General features: G+C 44.4%; 2 protein-coding genes across 3 annotated transcripts in view; one reads left to right on the top strand and one right to left on the bottom strand.

Annotated features, from left to right (window-relative positions):
• Nucleotides 1-718: 718 nt before the first annotated feature.
• Nucleotides 719-6,504, top strand: ruvbl2 (RuvB-like AAA ATPase 2). Its single transcript, XM_068600483.1, has 14 exons — nt 719-781; nt 1,728-1,784; nt 1,957-2,012; nt 3,114-3,255; nt 3,442-3,571; nt 3,659-3,725; nt 3,827-3,933; nt 4,023-4,116; nt 4,210-4,428; nt 4,525-4,643; nt 4,822-4,941; nt 5,034-5,163; nt 5,325-5,439; nt 6,117-6,504. The coding sequence occupies exons 2-14, from the start codon at nt 1,730-1,732 to the stop codon at nt 6,140-6,142; spliced, it is 1,380 nt and encodes a 459-aa protein (XP_068456584.1). The 5' UTR covers nt 719-781; nt 1,728-1,729; the 3' UTR covers nt 6,143-6,504.
• Nucleotides 6,505-18,912: 12,408 nt separating this feature from the next.
• spns2 (SPNS lysolipid transporter 2, sphingosine-1-phosphate) overlaps nt 18,913-23,488 on the bottom strand; it is a 62,376-nt gene continuing 57,800 nt past the window's right edge. For both annotated transcript variants that reach the window (XM_068600891.1, XM_068600887.1), the window contains exon 13: nt 18,913-22,180. Coding sequence is in view for 1 of the 2 variants with exons in the window: in XM_068600887.1 (XP_068456988.1) it covers nt 22,166-22,180 (15 nt within the window). In the remaining variant the exon portion in view is untranslated. The remainder of the gene's footprint in view (nt 22,181-23,488) is intronic.

The raw sequence follows: 23,488 nt of genomic DNA, 5'->3' as shown, positions 1-23,488 counted from the left end.
TTTTTCATTTGGATATCAGTTTGTGTTCTGTCAGTTACATATTCCCATATCTCATTATTTTAATCGTGCATTATTTTAATCATACTACGTGTAATGAAACGTTCCAGCTAAACAAACAATAAGGTTTTGTTTCAATCCCAATCCTTCTCTTGTGACAGTGGACTGAAGTTTGTTTAGATTGTGGAATCCTATCACTGCAGCCTTGGGGGAAACACTTTGAAGCTACACCAGAAAGGATGTTGAAAACTGTCCCAAAACCTTTGAGGTTATGGCCAGCGAGAGAGTTTCGCCATTGTTCAGTGATATTGTATCCCTGATTGATGTGTTTTCTGAATAAACATGTTCCCACAATTTGTTTAAACTCCAGCCAAGATGAGGGATTGTGCAATTTAAGTAAATACTTGAAAATTACTTGTGAGCTTGCGCCCTCTGGTGGAAACACGTACACAATGCACACCAAGGCTGCCATCGGCCACTGTTCACCCGCTTATGTGTGGGGTCCGTGTACGTTTTGTTCCTTATTTCCGTATTTTGGAATGAACGGAAAAACAAACGAACAAAACGTACACGGACCAAACAAACCTACTATTTTTATTTTTTTTACGGCACATGGAGTTCAAGGAAACAATTAGTTAGTGAATTTGACACCCTGTCTGTTGAGGGCAGTCAACCCCGGAACGTACACGAACACGAGGACTTGTTTCTCGTCGGACACAGTTACCCTACGCACCATTAGAAAGAAGCGCCGCATTCTCACATTTACTCAAGTGTGGCTGCACGGGTGAGTTTATATTCGGAAACTGGAATAAATACTTAATACCTCATACCGTAACATGGTTTCTATAATTCCATGCTGTTCGCTCTCGCGTAACGTCTCTGGCGGTGTGAAACAGCAACGTTAGCTACTGAAGACTGGAGACCCATTGAATTGAGCTAGCTACATTGGCTAACACAACATTAGCTAGCGTTAGCTTTAGCTAGCTGTACTCGCGCTGTTGAGAATACAAGCTTAAGTTAAGTTCAGATGTATGGCCCCTGCGTTTCATTTTATGCGATCTCATTGCTGACAACTAAGATGGATGTTTTATAAAAACGACAAATGTGTCAAAATAAAAGTTACAGCCATGTGGTGTTGTGTTGTGTGCCATGCGTTACAACAGTCACTATGACAACCAACTGGACAGGACTGACTCTCCAGTTAAAAACTACCTTCACCTCTGTGAAACCTGCTGGTTTCCTTGTTTAATTGGAAACTAACTGAGGTGTTAACAGAGGTGCAAAATACTTAAAGATAAAGCCCTGATTCAGGAGCACTGAAGAGCTCAGGCTGATTGTTAGAAAGTCGGAACATTTAACTTAAATGGCGTGTTTAAACCATGTTTAAATGATTTTGGAAATTGAGCAACCAAAAATGAATTCTGTATTCAACATTGTTGACATGTTTCAGATACATTTCTTATTTAAACCTTTCTTAGATTATGTAAGCTACTGTTCAATTTCATGGCAGTGTTTCTGTAAGATGTTGTTTTCAGCTTTAATTTATAAATAGTCAGCATTTTCACCTCCTTTGCTTCATTGTTTGTTATTAAATTTTCCGATAGCTTCTCCTTAACTACTGATTACGGCCTTTTTCCAACAAAATGGGAAACAGAAGTATTTATTCTTTGAAACTAATTACTCTTTTTAAACGTTGCACACATTTCTGCTGTCTGCTCCTAACTAAACAGAGATGGCGAGTACAAAGGTTCCAGAGGTTCGTGACATCACACGGATCGAGAGAATCGGTAAGCATCCACACTCCTCTGTTCAGCTGTTTAGGGAAACAAATTCATGATTGCGAGCTACAAGTGTGATGTCACAGGTCAGCCCTCATACATGTTAATGCCAGATATACATGGTCTTTATTCCCTCTTCCTAATGTAGTTAATATTAATGTTTTCATTTCTATCTTTTTAGGAGCACACTCTCATATTCGTGGCCTCGGTTTGGATGATGCTTTGGAGCCAAGACAGGTAGCGTTGGGTCTTCAGTTTATAGTCTGGAGCTGTGGGATTTCTTCAGTTGGCATTTAGCACAGAAAGAGAACAGATAAATATGTATTTAGAGGGAAACCCTATTCAGGCTCTGTGCTTTGTATTCTAGTGTATGTCAAGAAATTGAAAGTTGAAACTTTAAAAATGATCACTTTGAAAATTTGCAACTAAACTTTGCATTACTTAATGTGTACTTCTCCTTCAGAAGAAAAGCTTGTAATACTACATTTACTGTTAGATTCAACCAACAACAAATAACAGTTTACATATAATGCATTATTATTCATAAAACCATCAAACATCATATTAGAATTGAAAGCTCTACCTTTGAAGGAAATTTAAGCACATCGTGCTGATAATGCCTTTCTTTCACTCTAGTCTTAAAGTACACATTTCAATGCAGAACTTCTACTGTGCAACATGTTTTTATTATTAATAGGTAATAGCTTTACTTCAGAATATTTTTTTTGAGAAGGCCCACTTCTGCTACCACTGCCAATAGCAGCAGTCTCAGTTAGAGAGTAAAAAGTAAAGTAAGGTGGAGTTTACCTGGAGCCCTTCAATCATAAATTTGCTACTCGCAGTCAGAAACATCAGTGAAATACACTCAGCGAGGTATTTTCCTAGTAGGTCTAGTAGTCTATTTGTAGACTTTCTTTGAAATAAGTACCAGGCTTATTAAGTAGAATATGGATTTAATTAGAAGAATTATTTTGCGAGCGGTAACGTTAGTGTTGTTATTGAGCATCAACTGTTACGAGAAAATACAGTCTTAGTCACAGGGAAAAACACACAATAAAGTTGTGGCTTACTTGCTCTTGCAAACAAAATATACTCTGGTTTGATTCTGTTATTCTCTTGTGTGTTTATCCAAAGTTCACGCGTGTAAGTTGCAATAAATCTAACGAAAGCATTCATTGTGATTCCCCGGCAGCACACCCACAAGGTGTGAGTTCCATCATTTTACGAGCTATGCAGAGGACAAACAGACAGATTCCCTTGCCTGATGGTTAGATATCGGATTACAGCACAGAATGATGTGCAGATGCTTCAAGGATACATGTTCCCATTCACCTGCAGGTGTCTCAGGGGATGGTCGGCCAGCTGGCCTCCCGGCGGGCAGCGGGGGTCATCCTGGAGATGATCAAAGATGGCCACATCGCTGGCAGAGCGGTACTGATCGCTGGCCAACCTGGCACAGGAAAGACTGCCATCGCTATGGGTAAGGGCCACGTTGGAGGCGTTCCAGGACACGAGATCAGTTCACCCTCCTCTGGAAGTCATACCTTTGTTGTAATTGGCTTCAGCTATAGTTTCGTTAAAGCAAGTGTTTCCTTTTTTCCCCTCCTCATATTCCCTAGCTAAGTGTAGGTTAGCTAAGATGTTGTTTTATACTTTTTTAATGCAGGCATCGCCCAGTCCCTTGGCCCCGACACACCCTTCACAGCGCTGGCCGGTAGTGAGATCTTCTCCCTGGAGATGAGCAAGACCGAGGCGCTCAGCCAGGCTTTTAGGAAAGCCATCGGTGTGAGGATCAAGTGAGTGAGCGCGCAACAAACAAAATGTTGTTGTAGTTCTCATTGTTTGAAATGAATCAGTATTCACCGCGGGCTTCTTTTTTACAGAGAAGAGACGGAGATTATTGAAGGAGAGGTGGTGGAGATCCAGATCGATAGACCAGCCACTGGAACAGTAAGCACGCCGCCATTCTTCACGCCACAACGCGCTATATGAGCTGCTAGATGACAGTCGGTCAGGAAAGATGAATTTATACATATTTGATTTTGTTTCAGGGTGCTAAAGTGGGCAAGCTGACTCTAAAGACAACTGAGATGGAGACAATATATGACCTGGGTAACAAGATGATCGACAGTCTCAGTAAAGATAAGGTTCAAGCAGGGTGAGTTGATCTCTTCATAGATCTTTACTCGTCACTCGGGCTCGTCGGATAGCCGTACACCATCTAAACTCTATGTATTTTAATCTCAGAGACGTTATTACCATCGACAAAGCCACCGGAAAGATCAGCAAGTTGGGCCGCTCCTTCACCAGAGCCAGAGACTACGACGCCATGGGGGCACAGGTATCCCACAACTATCAAGCCTCTACAGTTTCCCGCCGCAGTGGGGACATCGGCCGTGTGCATTGATTCCATTTTGTTTTGTTGTCCTTGCAGACGCAGTTTGTACAGTGTCCAGAGGGAGAGCTGCAGAAGAGGAAAGAGGTGGTCCACACGGTGTCGCTCCACGAGATCGACGTCATCAACAGCCGCACGCAAGGCTTCCTGGCTCTCTTCTCCGGAGACACCGGAGAGATCAAGTCTGAAGTCCGCGAGCAGATCAACGCCAAAGTGTGCGAGTGGAGGGAAGAAGGCAAGGCCGAGATCATTCCCGGGGTAGGTGACAGTGTGTGTGTGTTTATATAATAGATGAATATTTGGTTTGTCTTCTATATGACCCGACTGATTTTCTTTCCGTGTTTGTGCTTCCAGGTGTTATTTATTGACGAGGTCCACATGCTGGACATGGAGTGCTTTTCCTTCCTGAACCGAGCCCTGGAGAGTGACCTGTCCCCAGTTCTCATCATGGCCACCAACAGAGGCATCACTCGGTACTATTCCCTCCCTTCCTCCCGTTATTTAGGAATACAACAATATGGAATTTATATGTCCCATGCTGTTTTTGGGGGCGGAAGTTTAATGACATAACCTGTACGTCTGGCTATTTGATAGACAACTATAAAACATTGCATTATTTATTTTTCAACATTTGTCTCTTTTATCACTTAGCATCCGCGGCACAAACTATCAGAGCCCTCACGGCATCCCCATCGACCTGCTGGATCGCCTCCTCATCATCGCCACCTCCCCGTACACCGAAAAAGAGACGAGGCAGATCCTCAAGATCCGGTGAGAATCTGCGTTCATCCTCCTATTTTTTATTTTTTTAAATACTTCTTCTCAGAAGTGGGAGACTAAACCTGCATGTTTTTGTATTTCAGGTGCGAGGAGGAGGATGTGGAGCTGAGCGACGAGGCTCACACCGTCCTGACCCGCATCGGCATGGAGACGTCGCTGCGCTACGCCATCCAGCTGATCAGCACCGCTGGACTGGTGTGTCGCAAGCGCAAGGTAAGCTCGGATGAACAAGCGGACTGTATTGTTGCAGCTGGAGAAAAACAAGAAAGGATGTTTTTTTTGTCTCTGGACAGATTATATTTCCGTGGTTCAGGCATGAATTCCTGTGCTCTGCATCGATGTCATCACCATCTTTGTTTCTTTGCCTTCTTCAGGGTACAGAAGTTCAGGTGGAAGACATCAAAAGGGTTTATTCTCTGTTCCTGGATGAGGCCCGATCCTCTCAGTACATGAAGGAGTATCAGGACTCCTACCTCTTCAATGAAATGCGTGAGTCCGCTCTTCATCCTCTCAAACTGCACATTGACGCTGCGTTCACACAAGTTGAGTAAAAGTCCAGCGATGCCTCAGGATGCTCAACCGGACGCTAATCCTGGAGCACCTGCTGTAATCAGTCAGTGATTAGAGAAGACGTCAGTTTTTACATGACTGAGACTCCGTAGTACTGATTGGGCAACGCAGAGAAGAGAATAGGAAAGATTCCAGCTCAGATGTCCCACCACGTCTTTTATTATTAGGATGATGATGATAATAATGATAAAAAAAATGTCTTCTCGCAAATGCAAAACAGAATGTGATGTAGTTTTAGGAGGTGAATACCGTAAAAGTCAGGTTACAAGCCGCTCTGGCCGTCGGTGGGTGTCCCCCGCTGTAGCAAGCTAGCTCTGCTGCTAGCTCCCCGCTAGTTGCTGCTGCTACTGCCGGCGTCCCCGCTGCCCGAGTGGAGCCAGGGCTGGTCCCGCTACCTTCGGTGGCTGTCTGGGAGCTAGCAGGGAGCTAGCAGGGAGCTAGCAGGGAGCTAGCAGGGAGCTAGCAGGGAGCTAGCAGGGAGCTAGCAGGGACACCCAACGAATGTAGTAGTGGCTTGTAACCCGACTTTTACGGTAATCTTTCTACGCACTTTATTCACAGTGACTTACCAGCGTGTCTCTGCTCTTATGTTTCAGAAGCGCCTTCGATGGACACCTCATAATGAAGATGACTTGGGTTTTCTTACACTCTGAAGTTTTTTTATGTTGTCGATCGTCTCTGCGGTTGAAGTCGATTCAGAACTGGATTTGACCTAAAATATTAATTCAGTATTGAATTATATTGACGATGGAACTTAAATGTATTAAATAGATTAAATGCCGCTTCATGTTTCTTCCCATAATTACCTTTATTTCTACATTGTTCAAATGTATTCACTGAAATTTGACTTGATTCTGAATCGACCACGTTTCTGTTCATCGTTGAGGCCTTAAGGCAGGAAGATCCGTTCCTTCTGTTTTGTTTTGTTGACTCAGTTTATTTTTTATGAAATGTATTAAACAGGCTTTTCTAAGCACACTGTGATGATTGTTTTTCTATTTGTCTCAGCCCAAAAACATTTTTATTGGCAAGAGGATGTTAATTTTGATCATCAAACTACACATTTTATATAATTTGAGGTGAACAGCACCAGTTGAGGTTCTTTTGGGGGATTTTATCTCATTGTTTTTATACGAAATAGTAATTTTCACATAAAGTGAAAAGGAAAAACAACTTTAAAACAGTTAAATAACTAGTAGCGCATGCATAATTTAGTCAACCCTTTTGCTGTGAAGCCTCTAAATAAGAATCACAAGTCACATAACTAGATCGACAACTTTACCCCTTTTAGAAAAATGATATATTTTTCACGATCTGCTCCCTCAATAACTTTTATTATGATACAATTAAAATCAGAGATACAAGACACTTTTACATAATTTATCATATCTATTCAGGCTCGTGTCATTGAGTTATGTCATGTCAATTTCCACCAAACATTGAGCCTAATCAATACATATTCTGGGTTATACAGAACAGTATAAATAACTATTAGTAGAAGTGCAGTGATAACTGATTCGCTGTCATCAGAAACACAAGTCTCTTGTGAGGAAACATCTCTTTTCTCTTAAAACACTTCCTTGTTTCCTCTCCTCGCATTAAAAAGATGCAAATGAGGGAAACAGGATGTAATTAAGAGACTTGTGCTGCACCCTGAGACTCCTCCACCGAAGCAAGAGACGGCTTGACGACCAAAGTAAAGTAGTTATCTATCTTTCAAAGAGCTCTACCAACAGATCCAGGTTGAAATGAAAAAAGTCCCAAACTTTCAACATACCACAGAGCATCGATAAATCCATTATTACAAAATGGAAATAATTTGGCACCACAATAACCCCGTTAAGAGAGGGCTGTCGAGCAAAAGCTCAGACAGGACGACGCTAATCAGAGAGGCAAAAAAGAGACTAAATGTAACCCTGAAGGGGCTGAAAGCTCCACGGCAGAGTCGTTAGTCCATCGACTACAAGCTGAACACTGCTGGGCTTCATGAAGGGGCCAGAAAAGAGTCTCTCTTGTGTCTTTAGCTTTAGTCTTTTGTGGTCCCATACTCCGTTAATTCACCTCTGATCTGTTCTTACTCCAGAACCTCAGCACTGATTTGTTTGGAGAGCTCTTTTGTCTCCATGCTGCCACTTTGAGAGACGTTTCAGAGATTGCACACAGGCAGACTTTATTAAACTCCCTCAAGGCAATGGGGCTGAATACATATGCATGTACACGTATCAGTGTTCTTTATTTTGGTCTACTTCACTAATTTGGACTGTTTTTGACTAAACATCTATTCAAATTCCAAATTATAATGCAACGGGGGTCAGATACTTGAGCGACAGACAGACGTTTGCAGCAGTTTCAAGTAGTTTCCAGCAGGTGGAGCCCAAAGATGTCTGTTGTCGACGTCTGTTCTCCGAACAATAAGCTGTGTGCACCCTGCCTCCGGATGAATGGAAGCCCAGAACACGTTCTTCACTGAGCGAGTCAAACAGCATTGCTGACAGCTTAAAATATCTTCCTTTTGCATCCTGCAGTCCATTAAAGCGGCCTGCAGTGAAGGGTGTGTCACGCGTGTACTGCAGAGGACTGCAGCTGATCCACACCTCAATCTCACACCCAGTTAATTGTAATGGGTGCCACACACACACACACACAGTGCGACTCACACCTAGATTATTCTGTATATGGATAATCAGATGCTTTGTAAACCCAACCTTGTTTGGAGTGTTACTCCAATATGGGTTTATGATCTGTTATTTAGAAAATGGTCGCCGTGCTGTTCCCCTACAGTCCTCTACCAGGAAGCTACGTTTCTTTCCGTAGCTAATTAGAGCAGATAAATCAATTTGACCTGCATGTACAGCGCAGACTGTCTCCTACGTGGAAATGAATATTTAATGTTTCGTGCTGGTGGGAGAGAGTTCTGCGTGGATTAGCCGGCTGCCTACATCCCATAAATCCCCCCTCAGTCCCACGAGTCTGCCGTTGGCGGCTGCCTCCCACCGCATCGGATGGATTCGCCGGTCGGATTAAAAGCCGGGGATGAACTTCACGAGGGCTCAGTTGTTTGTATGCAAAACAAGGGTTTGGTGCCCCGCCTCCCTCTCTGGGGTTGAAACCCATTTTCCGCGAGCGACTCCCATATATATATATATATATATATATACGCTTTCCACTTCAAATACAGAGAGCCGATGCCGAATCCCGCTGACCTCCAATACCTCTGAGCACAATTACGCCAGCCTCGATGTATCTGATGCCTGTTCAAATGGGACCTGCAGACATTTGTGTGTCTCCAGTGTTTTTCGCCGTGAAATCCGAAGCGTTGTTTACGGATCACATTCAGCTCGCCCTCTGGCTCCTTGGATCGGTTCCCGCTCTTTGTCTACACACCACTGTCCGCAGGCTACGAGGCCGCGCAGCATGCTAACGTGTTGTGGCATTTTGCCTGCTGCCCTTTTTGTGGCAGAACCTCACCCGCCCTCCCCCGTCTCTTCACGTGGGGATCGGTTGTCGGCGGCCAGTTTGTTTTTTGCTGGTGAATATGAATCAGTGAGGGACCTTCAGAGCAGTACGGCCGGTTTCCACCTGGGTCTGTGTGGCGCCACCGGAAAAGCTCCTCGCAGTATTGACTGTTCCAAAAGGTCAGTGGACGTTCTCAGTCTGAATGTCATTAGCTTAATGTGTCCGTCTGAAAATCAATCCCATCGCTCTCGTAATGAATCGACTTGTTGTTAAATTCAACGGAGATATCGCCAGCGAGGATCATCACGAGCCGTTTAGCAATACCTCGCAGTATTTCATTGTTTTTTGTCATCATCTCTTCTCCGTGGAAGTGTGATGTGAATTCATTGGCGTGTTACACATTTCTGAACATGTGTCTTTGTCCATTTTGTTTGTGGTTACAAACAAAGCAATGACGTTGAGTGTGACATGAAGAACAGCAACGCGGCGTGGGAAGCTGATCGCACAACAAGCGCTCCTGAAGCTAGGCCCCTCTTTGTTGAAACTACACACACACACACACAAACACACGCACACACACAACCCCTGTAGTCAAAACAAAAATATCTCTCACAAAAAGCAAAGACTTGATTCAAAAGTATATAATCTCTGATGAAAAAGAGTATTTTTTGCATCGCAAACGGCGAATAAATTGCTCTTCCACACGCTGCTGTAAGTATACAACACAATTAGCATTGGTAGCATGCTAAATATAGATTAGATTAAATGTGTTTATTAACAATACTCATTTACTCTAAACAGTATCAAACCCTTGAACTTACAGGGAAGCTGACATGAACATATGAATGTGTTGTGATGTAAACAGTCTCACTCTTTCTTCAGAATTAGCTTCCATTGAACACCTGAATCCTCTTTATGGGTCAAGCTCTGATTTCCAAGTGATCTAATTGGTCGCAGGTGTTTTCACAGATGCATTCTGGGTGCAAGTGATAGATAATTACATGTGGAATTTCAAAAGGAGGCCAGGAGCATTGAGGCAAGTTAGCTTTCAACATAAAAAGGACTTAACATGAGTTCACATCCATCTGCTACCGGCCCCTCGAGCATATTGCCTTTGCTCTTTTTATTCTATGTTTATTATTCCCATATTTTCTTTTCTGACGTCGTCTTTCTTAAATAGGATTTTTAGGATTCAGGCACCATTTGGAGCGTGGGGCTCGTGAATACCAGATCATTTCCTGAGGTTCCCAAGAAAAAATAAATCTTCATCCACTCTCTCTCTCTCTCTTTCTTTTTGCCATATGTGAGATGTGCAAGAGATTCCTGCGGTAAAATTAGAGGATGAGGTCAATGGAAGTGCATATGTGCTTTCACATATGGCAGCGAACGTGTACATTCTTTGATGTTGGAAAAACAGGGATTCGGTGACACTACGGACTCCCGCTGCATCAGAGCTGATGCAGAGTGAAGTCTGGAAGTACTTGAACAGAACATTCTTGTGGGCGACCGCACTGCAGCCACCAACTCGACTTATGAATGTTCATGTCGTTCCAGTTTGAGCCCAAAACAACCCCGACTTTATTTATGACATTTTTTTGCAGCAGAAATGAAAACAACGTTTCTGGATGGACCGATGAGAAGAATGAGCGGGAACATGTTGGATCACCTGCCGTCGTGAATAATCTACCAAAACCCAATTCATCACTCAGAGACAGATCTGAGCTCAACAGCTCGCTGCCGTCATCCCTCTGCTTGTGTTAGAGGGCCGGGAAGTGAGGCCAAGCATCTTCATCTGAGGGTTTGTCAAGAGTAATACCTGGATTTAAACTTCTGGAGACCATGCGCCAATTCTAAGTCCCAGCATGCCCCATTCAGACAATCTTATGGCATAAAATAAGTCATTTTTCCATTTTTTTTAACCGAACGACACAGTTTTTTGACTGAAACTCCTTCCTAACAGGCCAAGTCTTTGTTTTATTGTGATTTTTGTTGCAGATTCAGATTCTTTCAGTCATAATCTTTCCAAAAAGGTGTCTTATTGACGCTCCAGGAGGCATTTTTAGGGAATCTGGCTCACATCATGCTGGATGTTCATAATATCTTTTCAAAGTGATTTTTTTGCAGATACACATTTTTTTCTCAAGACTTTGCTGAACAAATACATACAATAAACACAAGTATAGTAATCAATTTGGGGTTCCTACGACGAATCAAACACAGGGAAAAAGAGGTCTGGAGACAACACTGGTTCCATAGTTTTCATGGGGTTAAATAAAGGTTCAAATACAGAAAGACAGTGAATGTGTTGTTAATGTAACGACAGAGGGACCAAACTTGTTTCTTTTCTTCTTCTTTCTGAAGTCACGTGGTGAATCAACCACCAAAACAGAGCTGATGATTCAATCTGTCCTCACACTATAACTACACTACAACTCTGTGTGTAGCTTCTGAACATAATGTGTGGTGGGGGGAGGGGCTCAGAGGAAGAGGAGGAGGAGGGGGGGGGGTCTTCCACTCGCATCATCGGCATTAGCATCGTGTTGCTAGCCCACTGACCGCTCGATGCCCGTCCACACGATGGTGTCAGGAGCTGCAGCGCCATGTGCCGAGGTCAGCGTCTCGCTCGAGGACACTTCAAGGAGCCGGGGATCAAAACCAGGAACCTTTCTGATCGCTTGACGCCGGCTCTAACCCCCCGAGCCCCTTCTCAACTATCATCAAACATGCTGCAAAGTATTAGAGCGTAAGCGATTCATCACTTAATTACGCGGGGGGAAGTGCGACGTCATCGGTAAGTGTAACATCTTCCTGGACATTTTTAATGAAATGACACAACATGACGGAACAACCTGAATTCATTTCTTTATCTCTCCGAGAAAATGAAGAAACCAACCCACTTGACCTCTTGTTCCTTTGCAGAGTGTGTGCGGGGTTTGTTTGATCTATTCGTGTGCACCTGTGTATTTGTGGCCCCCTCGGCCGCTCACAGCTGTGTAACCTGCTATGTGCTGTGTGTGCGCAGACGTGCACGCGTGCTCTTCTGCTTCCATTCACACGGATCCGTTGCCATTCACTGCCTCCGCCTGCACTCCACACGCGAGTCATTCACAAAGCCCTGCCGCCTCTGCGTTTAAGTGTGGGACGCATGCATGCAGATGCTGGCCGCACACACACACACACACACACACACACACACACACGGGTGTAAATGCATAAATATAGCCCCTGGAAGTATTTCTGAATCAGTTCACGCTGCAGTGGGGACAGTAAGTCTAAATATAGACGCACGCCAGCTAAAAACAGCAAACGAAAAAGCCGAATAACATCATTGACTCTGCCAAGTCGAGCAGAAAGCTCATGCTTAATTCAGAAAAACAAACAAAAAACCTCACACTCGCCGGGCCCGCGACACCGAACCCCACAAGCGCAGCCGCGGTCACGCTGTTCCACTGTCAATTTGCATTACACCCTCGTTAGCGAGCATGCAAATCAAATGAATCCCTCGTCGCATCGAGGGAAGCGGAGCCCCCGGCGTGGAGGCCCGGAGACGAGGAGTGATCATTACAACTTGCCGAGGGGTTGACGGCGTCTTCTGCCGCCCGCCCGGCGCTCGCCGTCCACGTCCTCTCGACTCGTTCGGCGTCGGTTGCTTCATTGACATTGCTCGGCCCACCATGAAGCGCATCTCTTATTCATTCCACATAGGCAGACACTGAAGAGGAGGAGGAAGAGGAGGAGGACGATGCTTTACCCCGGAATATGTGTCGGCTTCATTAATGACACATGCGGAGGCTCACATTAACGCAGACCCCCTGACAGCTGACGGGGGCCCGGCCGGCCGCTCACACATGAAGAGAAGTGAAGTGATGCTCAACTACAGGGAAGGATGAGACGGAGGGGAAACCTCTCAGCTGTAATATGTTCAATCTGGGTAAAACAACCGGCTCCTCGTCTCTACATCCATCCTGGATCCATTCTCCCCAGCTGTCACGTCACCTGGTTGTTCTGGTTCCTTTCTGAAGCCTCTACATGAGATACAGGACGCCATGTCCTTCACATGAGCGATCCCATTTCATCGGACAATAAGAACATCATCTTATAATTTAGCATCCCAAAGATAGTATGTGGCGTCCCTCAAGGATCGGTTCTCGTACCACTTGTGCTCACGATGCTGTTAGCACAAATGCTATGTGATTAGCACTGCGGTATGGGGCACAAGTAGTGATACGTTAGTACAAACCCAGTGATTGAGAGAGCCGGCCACATTGCTGTTTAACCCATGTGAACATATATTATTTCTACAGTTTGTTTTTGCCCCAAATTCACCACTAAGATACAAATATCTCTGTTTTACTGCTGTCGCATGTTGTAATGGTTGCGTGCAGAGGGCTTCTGAACAGCACAGGTGTCGCTAACAGCACTAACAATGGCTCTGCTATGAGAGTGACAGCTGGGCAGCATGCACAATACCTGGAAACCTGGAAACCTGGAATCAAAGCAGCTGATTGTGCTTTTGCTCCTGAAAGCAAACTGTAGTTTAGTGTTGAAAGATTTTTTACATGAATACGACAATCATTCTTATTCTTTCATGGGAAGACTGAGGTTTCCTGAGGAAGCACTTTGTGTTTCATGCACTGATGAGTTTACATAACTTTTGGCTCTTTTACCTTTCTGATGGAAAGAAAACATCCAAAGTACACATGGAGGTGTTTGTTTTACTACTTTGTCTCTTCTCGACAATATAAAGGAACTATATGACACTCAGCTTGTGCTGTTTTAAGTCCAAAAGCATCGTCTCTTTCCAGAAATCTCAGGATAAGCCACTAAATCTCAGTACAAAGATGTTTTCCTGGCTTCATGTGTAATTCTAGATCAATGAAACACATTTTAATTTGACTTTATTAATGCAATAAAAACACTGCATACTGTATTATGAAATAAAACTGCTTCCTGCATATCGACGCCCTGTTTTCGCCACATTTTCTCAAATTGCCCTTTTAACGGCATCGGCGTGACGTGAAGGTCACTCGGCTGTTTGATCCCCATCCTGCCTCCTCGTAATGACAGTGGTTGAGAACTTGAGCACGTCGCCGCCTCCAGCGACGCTCTAATGAAGCGGCTATTTCTGCCTTTTCCCCTCAATTGCACTAACAGCCCCGCAGAGTCAATTGTTGTTCTCTGCTTCTCCTTTTAATCCCTCATGTTCACTTGTGTCGGGAGGAAGAAAACGTGTGCTGCGCGGCCGCTGGGCGACTTCAGTTTGTCGGTTTGCATCTTTGTCTTCCCACAATGCAGCGCGTGCAGCAGTCTGCGCTCATTTCCTCAATGTTTTATTCACATTTTTTGTATTTTAGAGTACCGTGGACGCTGTGGACTAAAAACAATTACGTCATAAAATAGTATTAACCTTTTGGGAAATCCTCCCGCTTCCATTTTAAGTCCCAGCATGCCCCATTCAGACAATCTTTTGGCATAAAATACGTAATTCTTTTCCATTTTTTTACCGAATGACTCAGTTTCTTGACTGAAACTCCTTCCTAACAGGCCAAGTCTTTGTTTTATTGTGATTTTTGTTGCAGGTTCTGATTCTTTAGGCCCTAATCTTTCCAAAAAGGTGTCTTATTGTTCGCTCCAGGAGGCATTTTTGGGGAATCTGGCTCATATCATGCTGGATGTTCATAGTTATGATCAAAATTTCTTTCGAAAGTGTTTTTTTTTTGCAAATATACATTTTTTTTCCCAAGACTTTGCTGAACAAATACATACAATAAACACAAATTTGGGGTTCCTACGACGACTCAAACGCAGGGGAATAGGAGGTCGAGAGACAAAACTGGTTCCACAGTTTTCAACGGCTTAATAGATGAGAAACAGATCACATGCAGATGAAACTATTTCACACGGAAGGAGTCTGCAAACAGGACAAACCGCTCCAGGTGAGACTTCAGCAATGTTTTCCGCCACACTTGCTTTAGTTTTCTGTGTTTCTGCAGCGTGAAGCAGCTCGGGAGAGCCGGGTGGGTGTCAACAGAGAGAAGGTGAGAGATTCACAGAGGAGATGTGATCCTGCTAATGATGGGTTGTTTCTCCACACGAGGAGGAGAAGTCAGAAGTCTCCTTTCCTCCATTTGTGATGGAGCCCAGTTCTTGTTGAATGTTACATTTCATTCAGCCGACGCTTTTCCTCCACGGCGGCGTGCAGTCAGTGCATTCAGCGGCGTGCGTCCTGTCTGCTGCGCTACAGAAACACGGTGATTAAACGTGATGGTTGTCACCGCGACACACAGCTTTTGTGTTGTAATTTCATAATGACACGCTGTCGAGATGAGCCCGTTTACAGTCTTCATTTATAATAGAAACCGTTCTTTAACGGAGGCCTTCGCATGTTTGTTGTGTTCACCCTCATCGCCCCGTCATGGATGGAGGGAGAGATGAAGAACACGACGTCGTCACAGATTTATTACATTGTTGGACCGTCACCGCAACTTCCTGCTGTGCGTTATGCCGTATGATAACTGCATTTATTTTTTTGAAAATGGACACAATGACCAAACATATAAGACATATATTCCATGTGTGTGTGTGTGTGTGTGTGTGTGTGAAGTTGTTCAAAGTGTTTGTGCTCTATGGGAAGAAGTGTGTAATTGTCAAAGGATTTAATAACATTAACGAACCCATTGCACCATAATTGTATCTCTAAACACAGATTTTAATTGAAACATTGATTACATTGATTAAAATGTGTTCCAGGTGAATTCTTAGGTGATCATCAACAAATCCTCACACACTTTAAGCATCATCCCTCTTGTGAGTTATGTAATAATATGATGTTTTATTCATCATTATGAATTATCAGATGTTAATTTCATGAAACACATGAGAAACCTTTAAAGTAATAGTCTCATTTCCAGTGTAACACTTGTGCATATTTATATTTCTGAAGTCTGAAAGCAGTACGAATGCATCATTTTGACTCAAACTGAGAACTTTATTCATGAGTCCATGTCACAACGGGCCGCTGAGCTTCCTAACGCACGGTGACTTTAAAACAACAAGGCTGCGTTTGAAGCCCTGGAAGGATCTGACCTTCTGAAGCTTCCTCTGCACCGGCGGCTGTCCCTCAGCCTGGACGAACCCTCACCCTTTCACGTTGCACAAAGTCTGTCCTCTGTGAGCTAAAGTGGCAACAGCGCAAATGGAAATTCCAGCGCTCGCTATAGAGCGGCTCCCCTTTTCCTGCCCACGCCCCGCCGCTTCCTGCCCGCTGCTCGACTATAGTAGGTGTGTTGACTTTGAGATTGGAGGCGTCTGACTTCGGGGGCACATATTGGTCCGACTGTGGGAAAAGGGTGTTGGTTTTTCTCCTGGTCATCCACCGACCACACACTAATTCCTCCTCTTCTGGCTCCTATGTAATCCAGCCCTCTTCAAACTGAGGCCCACGTCGGATACAAAGCTCCGTTTAAAATAGTGGCTCTGCCTAATGAAAGGCCGTCTCGTGTCTTCTTTTGTCACAAATGCAGCGTGTACTTACTCTTTGTGCTCGCGCAGCCCTGTCATACACAAGTCCATTAGCGCTATTAGCCGCCCTTCCTACTGAGCGTCCTTTAGCGTGGACTTCCTCGCTTCCTGTCGAAGGTAAATATTATGTTTTTTTTCCTTCTCCGCTGCGTCCACGGCGCGGGTGTGTCGCGTCTGGGATGTGTCAGTGCGTCTGTAAACCGCTCTGAGGGAGCTGCGAAGATTACTTTACGGGCCGAGCCTCAGAGGCTCCGCCTGACTGCCCCCGGACAATGCAGCGCTTCATTCTGCTGCAGGAAAATCAAGTCTTTGTATGGAGCCTCTGCGGAGATGAGGAGACGAGGAAACATGGTATCCAGTTCTTCGAAAGTGGTGCGCATTTCAGAGCAAAGTCGTCGACGTGTTACCTTTGACCCGGCTCATTCTTGTACACCTTCACTTGAACAAGTGTATAAAGTAAAGTCAGCCCTGGCAACAATAGCTGTAACTATTGCACAACATGCTGGCTGATTATAAGAGTCAGCGTTGGGGTTTGCAGCCAAATTGGATAATTAACGTGAATTATTCCACAAACTGAGAGAATTTACTGCGCCGAAGCTTTCTCCAAAGTAAATATCCTCATAGATCTAAATGCTTTATGTGAATGTGAAGCTCGTGTCTCTGTCAAAACACGTAAAGGAGAGCATTACACACACCTGCTAGTTCATAAAAAACAGACTCTGAGACATAATTAGAGACAAGATTAGTTCATTTGTGAATCAACAGACTGACTTTCTTTCTGTGTCGGTCCTGTTTAACTAACTGTGTTTGTGAGGATGAAAAGGGAGGAAGGAGGGGAGAAACATAAAGGAGAAGTACATTATCATCCTCTCTTATTGAAAATACATTTCATATTGGTCTCCAGAGGTTTGTGTTTGGATTAAACTTGTTCATTTGACTCATTCTTCACATTGACCAGCACCCAAAGCAGTTGACAGTGTTGTAAAGGACAAGTTATATTAACTATTTGTGCTTTTAATTACATAAAGAGAGAGGTTACTAGTGGAGAGAAGGGTCCGAGGAGATAGGAGGGGAGAAGGATGAGATGGATATGATGCCAGGCTTTAAATGTTTCTGCTCCTTTGTGTGCTTCTTTTGTTCATCAAGATAAAGAGAAAGAAGGCTGGAGCCATTTTCTCTGTCGAGAGAGACAAAATGTACTCGATAACACTACTATACATGTTTAAATGACTCGTTCCACCAGATGGAAAAGCAATAAGCTCGCTGCTCAATGGTTCCTTTGTGGTTTGCGCTTCATAATTGCTTTTCATCAGATATTGCTATGAATCCATTAGAGGGTGAGGGTAAGGAGTGAGGGTATTCTCTCATTACTGCACGAGCATCTCATCGTTGTTTTACCCTTTTTGTGGCCCCTTAAGGAAGGTAAGCATCAAACTACAAGTCCAATGTGCAGATGGGTCCGTTTTAATTCCTGAATAACAAACAAGAGATAGCAGGAATCTACCAAACACATTTTAACAATCATATTCAGAGCTACATTCATGCTCTTTGTGATACGATTGCTACTCAACAGCAACCTCAATGTACCCATGAATCTCAAACTGTAATAGAAAAACCTGCAACTGGAAGATAACGTTGTTGTTGTTGTTTTTTACGGTATCAGCAGTTGTAACGCTGCAGAATCCAACACATGGACGGGAACATCAGCATCCTTGTTCGTGTTCGTGGTCGACTCAGATTAAATGCATCCGTGTGGTGAAGCAAGTGACGTACTTCACAATATCTAAACAGACAACTATTGGTGGACGAGTCCAACCGACAGGACAACAACCAGGACACCAGTTCCACAGCGCGGTGGTGGTTTAGTTGTCTCAACTTAAATATTGGTGGTTTACGTAGTTGTCTAAACCTAAATGTGTGTTGTTTAAAGGCCTCAATGGTCTTGGTTTAGTTGCCTCAACCTAAATGTTGGTGGTTGTGTTGCCTCAACCTAAAAGTTGGTGGTTGTGTTGCCTCAACCTAAATGTTGGTGGTTGTGTTGCCTCAACCTAAAAGTTGGTAGTTGTGTTGCCTCAACCTAAATGTTGGTGGTTGTGTTGCCTTAACCTAAAAGTTGGTGATTTAGTTGCCTCAACCTAACTCATGTGATCCCTCCAGCTGTCTTCCATCCTTGCACAGTACAGACATGCACAGTACAGACATGCACAGTACAGACATGCACAGTACATACATGTACAGTACAGACATACACAGTACAGACATGCAAAGTACAGACATGCACAGTACAGACATGCACAGCATGCAGCGCATGACATCATACAGACGGAGCCAACGCGGTGGTGTGAAGTGATTAAATAGGTTTATTTGATTTACAGACATGTACATGTTCTACCCCCCCCCCCCCCCCCACACCCTCCAGAGGGAGCGTCACAGTTCAGTTCTCGAACGATATTCTTTTTAAATTTTCTCGACACTTCTCTCGTATTGACGCGCTCTAACAAATAAAAAAATCACCTCTGTTTTCTGCTCAAACATCAGAAATAGGTTTCTTTATACAGGATTCTTGTATGACAAGAAGGAGCACATTTCCCAGCACATCACGTCAGCGGTTAACAGCGGAGAATCACTCCACACGACGGGTCGATTCTCCCCAGGGATTGCTGCTGAATTTAACTAAATTTGGCAAAAGTGAAACTCAATCGGTGACCCATCTGACCAGAGCCGACGCCCTCCGCGTGAGCGCCACGAGGCGGGCGGAGGCCGGCGGGTCGATGCCGGGCCGTGGTTCAAATCAATCCCTGAACTTTACGTGTGCAAAATGGTTTTGATCAGTTGTTTCTTAAAATGGAAAATTAAAAACATTTACAAGAGCTACAAAATGGATGCAAAAAGTCTTGCACCCTAAAGATTAGAGCAGTAAAATCCATCACGTCGCAGTTCCTTTGTGTGTGTGTGTGTAAAACGTGTGAGAGGTCCAGTTCGCGGTCACAGTAAACGGGTGTGAATCTCAGTGATGTGAGAAGGTATTGTGTAGTTTCATCGCGATACAAAAGGATGAACAAACAGGCATTTCTAAACCCAACAACATACAACAACATGTAGTATACTCAAACCTTAAACTTCCCTTTATAGATTATTCTTCATTATGATAAACAAACAAATAAATACATTGCATCCAAGCCATCATTTACAATATATTAAAGTTGCTGCGTGATATAGCTTTATATCTCTCTCTCTCTCTATATATATATATATATATCTCTATTGTAGTTATTCAAAATTAAAACTCATTTGGTAACATTAGGAAAAAGAAAATCAAACAAAAGGTAAGAAGCTTCGTCCGTTAAGAAGATGTAGGTGTGTAAACGCGTCACATTCAGAGAGCTCCACGCAGTTGGAGAGAAGCTAAAGCTAATGATCAGGCGACAAGGGCGCCGCCTACACAGCACCCCACACACACACACACACACACACACAGCACCCCGCACACAGCCGGTGAGTCGTGCTCGCTCATCGATGCTACGAGAACCCCCTCGACGTTTCCTCCGCTGAGGCCGCTCCATCCTCCTCTTTGTGTGTTTACTTGGAGGTCTGAGAAGTGTCTTTTCTCTCGCTTAATGCATCAGTTTTCAAACCTTTGACACCATTAGCGGCTTCAAGGTTTCCAGTAAAAGTGTATCCGCCAGGTACTGTGCAACAAAAAAGCATCTTCAGGGTATCTTCTAATGGCCTAACTCTTTACAAGCAACTAGCGATAGCGGATGTGTTTTTTTTCCGTCCTTGTTGGGTTTTGCATTAAAGTTGCATGATTACAAATACTTATTAAAGCATGTGAGGAAATAAAAAAATGTCCCCCCCCCTGCTTGTTTGTGTACTTCTATGTCTTGTGGCGCAGGTATTAAAGGAGACATCTGAGGAGTTGCTGGTCTGGTTTCAGAGAGGGGAAAGATGTAAGATTCCTGTGATATCCGTTATCAGCGATAAGAGCTCGCCATCAGTCTGACCTACGGAGGAAGGATTTCCTGTTCCTGTCTGGAATTTTGATTTCCCTCAGTAATGGAGTGATGAGCGCGGCCTCCCTGCTCTCCTCAAAGGTCCTTTTCTCCTAATGGTGGAATGGGATATCTATACAATTGCAAGAGGGGGGAACGGCCTCTCTCTCTCTCTCTCTCTCTGCACAATGCCCGGTATTGTAACCGGCATGGACTGGAAGTGGAATCCGTCGTTAAAAAGAGGCGCGTGTGTGTGTGCGGGGCGGTGTGCTTGGAAATTTAAAACCCAACCATCAGAGAGCGGATCCCATCTGAAGAGAAGCCTCGCTCACTGATAAGGCAGCGTGGAGCAGAAAGGTTGGTTCTTTGTATTGCTTCTCGTGTGCACAAAAAAACACAGAGGTGCTACTCCTTAAAAAGTCAAAAGAGAAGCCTTTCACTTACTTTTGGGAAAAGCTTGTACATTATAAATTATAAAAAACAACAACATATAGTCCAGTGTCTGCTTTAAATCCCCCCTCCCAACCCGGATTGCATCATGGTCCTTCTGAAACGATCATAGGCAGCGACCTCCAGTTTCAAACCCAACACCACGCGAAAGAAGAAAAAAATCACAAGAAAGTTCATGAAAAATAATGTGCAGAAATCCCTCATCTGTCATGTCCTCTGTGTACGCCGATGTAAGTGCTAAAAGCGCAAAATAAAATAAAAACATGTGTGGGGGAGTCAAAGGAAGCAGCTGTTTGATGGCAACGCTGCAGTGTTTAAGGCTGATTCACTGACGCTAACACTTTTTTGGCTTTGACGGCTACGTTTACACTCACAGCTGAGCTCCGCGTTCACGTTTGATGTCGATACCGAGGCCGAGATGTGCAGGGCGATCGGGTTTTAGTCACATCATCGGTCGGCCTGATGAACAGATGAACACTTTGACCTTTTATATTTCAAACTTTAACGAGCCGCATCGCTTGAATTTTACAGCTTCTCTCTGTTTGCAGGCTCCGAGTGTTGCGGCAAGTCAAACTAATTTCATCGCCGCCGCCGGCGGCTGAATTGCGCTGTTCATGTAGACGTAGTCAGTGATCAGAAGTCATGAGGGTCGTCGTTGTTGTTGTTGTTGGCGGTCAGTGCAAAGTCGGAAAAGGAATGTAATGACGCGATGGCACTGTGGTGCAGATTGACGGCCGATGTAACAGACGGACAGATGGACAGACGAGCAGACAGACAGGGCAGGTTCATGGTCAGCATTCAGTAGTATGGCATCGGGAGTCGGAGGGGTGACGGGGGGTTGTGACGCCCCCCTCGCACCCCCCACGCCCTCCCTGGACGGTTCAGTGGGTCCCGGCGGACAGAGGCGAAGAGGACACCAGCTGTCGGCGTCAGCTCGCCGCTGTGCTCTTCCTCAGCGACCCGCGATTTGGAGGCCGGGCCGCTCAACGGAGGGGGCAAGACGCTCCCTCCTTTCAGTTCAGAGCAGCGCTCTGTGAGTGTGTGGAGAGGAAGAGCAGCAGGAGGAGGAGGAGGAGGAGGAGGAGGAGGAGGATGATCGTGGCGGGGGCGGTCGATGACGAGAACGTGGACGTGGCTTTTCAAGGAGAGGATCAGCTGCCCTCGCTTTTTATATCCAATTTGTCATCCTAGTAGAGTTTGGCTGCTCTTCGGGGGGGGGGGGGTCTTCATGTTGCTGTCACCTGCAAGAGAGATGGAGAGAGAGAGAGAGAGAGAGAGAGAGAGAGAGAGAGAGAGAGAGAGAGAGAGAGAGGGAGAGAGGGGTTAGATTCTGGCCTCACCACAGGACACTCTCATGTAATTAATGTTGAGGTCGAAAGCTCCTGGGCCATCTGTTAGGACCTTCCTGATAACGCCTGCACACCAGGACCAGCCTGTGACCTCAATATTGTGCTGCACACTGCATACCAACACACAACAGTTTGTGTACTGCAGACCCCCCCCACAGTATATACAACAGCAAGCCATAAACCACAGTAACACACAGGCTCAGTGTCTGTGTATATACAATATGTTACTAAGCATATACACAAATATTATTAAATGGAAGGTTTTGCTGATGTAAAAAAGGCTTTCTTCATAATATTATTATATTATATAAAATATGTTAAACACAATTTATGGAGACTTTTACTAAGAGTTATATATTGCAATATTATATCTATTAATGTAAAAGTGATATTGTTAGACTGTGAGATCTTTTAGTAAAAGTAGAAATAAAGTGTTGGTCAAACATTCATAATCAAAATAAATAGTGGTATAAAAGTACAATGCCTCTGTTCATGTGCATTATGCTCATTGCATTATCTTCACACGTCTCTCAAGGTATTTACTTAAGTACAACCATCTCATATTATGGGTTGAATAAATACATACAGGACTGATTCATATTATTATCTGTTAATGGCAATCAACTGATTACTAAAATGCAGATAACCAAAGCTCATATGAGGGAAAGTGTGGGGAAAACGTCTCTCTATTTGGAGCTTAAAACCTCTGAATTCTGTCTTCAGCGTGCAGGAGAGAGATGGCGGAGTCTTGCTGTTTGTTTGCGGTCCGTCATCACGGAGCTCTGGATGCTCCAGCACACAAGCTGTACTGCTGCTACGACGGGATTAGTGCAGGGAAGCTCGCTGGAGCGACTCCAGCTACTGTCTCATATTCCCCAAAACACACACCCAGCGATCCACAGTGTGCAGACACAGACGTGCACTGTTGCGTATACACATGCAGACACATGCAAACAAACAAGGCTCAAACAGGGAGGGTAGTTGTTTTCGGTTCTGTGGATGCAGATCCTCTCCTCTGCGGGGATGAACCGTTTCCCCTCAATTATGAGTGTCAGTCATTGCCGTAAACTGCCAATTGTTCGTGAGCCAAACTGGAGACGAGGTTGCTCCGATGCCAGCGCGCCATTGAGATAATTAAAGCTGCGGATGCTTTGATACGCGTGGCTCAGATTACCGTGCTGGGAACTGTTGGCTTTCCCG

This window comes from Clinocottus analis, unplaced genomic scaffold, assembly GCF_023055335.1.
Source record: "Clinocottus analis isolate CAN_PGR_092001 unplaced genomic scaffold, fCliAna1.0.p SCAF_5, whole genome shotgun sequence".
NCBI classification, from domain to species: domain Eukaryota; kingdom Metazoa; phylum Chordata; class Actinopteri; order Perciformes; family Cottidae; genus Clinocottus; species Clinocottus analis.
This window is presented reverse-complemented; position numbering and strand designations above follow the sequence as displayed.

Excerpts from the sequence above, each read along its gene's own strand:
- ruvbl2 (XM_068600483.1), top strand. The coding sequence starts at position 1,730 with ATGGCGAGTACAAAGGTTCCAGAGGTTCGTGACATCACACGGATCGAG. Across the intron at positions 3,726-3,826 it reads ATAGACCAGCCACTGGAACA|GGTGCTAAAGTGGGCAAGCT; the intron begins GTAAGCACGCCG and ends ATTTTGTTTCAG. Across the intron at positions 4,942-5,033 it reads AGGCAGATCCTCAAGATCCG|GTGCGAGGAGGAGGATGTGG; the intron begins GTGAGAATCTGC and ends TTTGTATTTCAG.